Raw genomic sequence first — 2,146 nt, forward strand, 5'->3', positions numbered from 1 at the left:
TTTCTTTGCAGGTAGTTTTGCCTTCATACAGCTCCCTTAGGGAAATACAAAATTCTGTACTTTCAACTCACTTGAAGTATTTCCATTACATATAGACACCACCAACTGGATATTCAATCAATTTTTTTAACATTTGAATTTAGTGTTTTTAAACCATTTACTTTGCTTTAATATTGTTTAATAATGATATGAAACATACATTTGTACAAAAAAAAACTACAACAAGTGTTTCCCTGTAAAAGTCTAGTTTTAAATTCTGCACCATCGCATGTTTGTTGTGTGCCTATATTTTCATTCCTCCATTACTTGGGAAAACTCTAGCATACTCTACACGCAGTCTTGTACCTGGCTTCTCACTGCAGAATGCATCCAATTCATAACTGTAGATCAGTGTAGAGATCCTCCTTACTCACTTTACAGGCTTAGACAACTCTGTTGTGCAGTTGGGCCATAATGCAGCCACCTGTAAATAGACATTTCAATTGTTTCCAAGCACAACCTTCAGGAAGAGCCTCTGCACCCATAAGCAAACGTACTGAATGCTCATTTAAATTGACAAAGTATGCGTTAGGCTTAGTATAGGAGGTTACTGGACATGATGGTGATGGCAGCATACTCCTATTTGTTTGTTGAACTGACCATTCCTCTGGCTCCAACTAAACTAATGTCCCATAGATATTGATGTGATGGCTTCTGCCAAGTGGGAAACGGGGATTATCTTAGTTGTTCAGATGGGAGTGGGAATCCTTGGAAACTCCTCCCTCTTTTGTCTTTATAACTTCACTTTGCTCACTGGACACAAGGTGACATGCACACACATGATTCTCAGTCAACTGGTCTTAGCCAACTCCTTGGTGCTTTTCTTCAGAGGGATCCCTCATACGGTAGCAGCTTTTGGATCAAAATATTTCCTGAATGAGGCTGGATGCAAATTTTTCTTCTATTTGTACAGGGTGGCCAGAGGAGTTTGCCTCAGCACTACCTCCCTCCTCAGTGGCTTCCAAGCCATTAGGCTTTGCCCCAATTTCTCTAGGTGGATGGAGCTCAGAATGAGATCCCCGAAGTGCATTGGCTTCTGTTGTCTCCTCTGCTGGATTTTGCATCTTTTGGTAAATACCTTTACTCCTTTCAGAATTACTGGTCCAATGCACAGTGAAAACTTTAGTGTACAAGCAAATTATGGATACTGTTCCTCTCTGAAGCCAGACCGATTTATAAAGTTTCTAGTTGTAGTCATATTCTCCACAGTAGACCTCATATTTGTGGGTCTCATGGTCTGGGCTAGTGGCTCCATGGTCCTTGTCCTGCACAGGCACAAGCAGAGAGTCCAACACATTCGCAGCCACAGCCATTCTCCCAGAGCTTCCCCCGAGGCCAGAGCCACACGCACCATCTTGATCCTTGTGAGCTCCTTTTTCTCCACTTACTCACTGTCCTCTTTTTTGTCTCTTTGGATGACTCTATTTGTTATTCCAGGCCAGTGGCTGCTGGATATTTCTATATTCTTGTCTTTATGTTTCCCAACATTCAGCCCCTTTCTGCTCATTTGCAGTGATACTCGTGTCACTGCTAAAACAGTTCTGTTTCATCTGCCAGGCAGGGAAAACACTTTTTGCTAATTTGGTTGAGACCAAATGACTTTATTCTCTACAGGAAATTCAATCAATCTTTTGCTCATCTGCTAATATTTAGGTGACTGATAATTTTTAGATTCTTGATATGAAAGTATCATTCTATGTTGACTGGAACAATTAGGTCCTGGAACTCATATTCCTGTAAGATGTCTACCATGAATATTATGTATGTTATTTATACAAATATTACTCAAACTAACTGTTTTAGCTCCATCAATAAAAAAAGTTCAAGAATTTTAAAATAGTATAGCAGAAGAAAATTTTTGAGTTTGGGGATTTGGACAAACTCACTCTGTGGCTGTTTGGTGTGGATATATATGGTGTGTATATATATAGTGGTAAATTATATGTGGCATGAAATTTGACATTTATATCATTTTCAAGGATACAATTCAGTGGCCTTAAATATATCTGCAATGTTTTGCATCTACCACCACTATCAGTTTACAAAACTTTTTTAAAAATCAAACAGATAATGTGTACCCATGAAGCAATAACTCCCCATTCCCCCC

At 39.3% G+C, this 2,146-nt stretch overlaps 1 protein-coding gene across 1 annotated transcript; it reads left to right on the plus strand.

Annotated features, from left to right (window-relative positions):
* Positions 1 to 686: 686 nt before the first annotated feature.
* LOC131397512 (vomeronasal type-1 receptor 1-like) lies at positions 687 to 1,657 on the plus strand. Its single transcript, XM_058530485.1, has one exon. It carries the CDS (start codon positions 687 to 689, stop codon positions 1,617 to 1,619), a length of 933 nt encoding a protein of 310 aa, XP_058386468.1. The 3' UTR covers positions 1,620 to 1,657.
* Positions 1,658 to 2,146: the final 489 nt, after the last annotated feature.

Source organism: Diceros bicornis, chromosome 34, assembly GCF_020826845.1.
Source record: "Diceros bicornis minor isolate mBicDic1 chromosome 34, mDicBic1.mat.cur, whole genome shotgun sequence".
Lineage (NCBI taxonomy): Eukaryota > Metazoa > Chordata > Mammalia > Perissodactyla > Rhinocerotidae > Diceros > Diceros bicornis.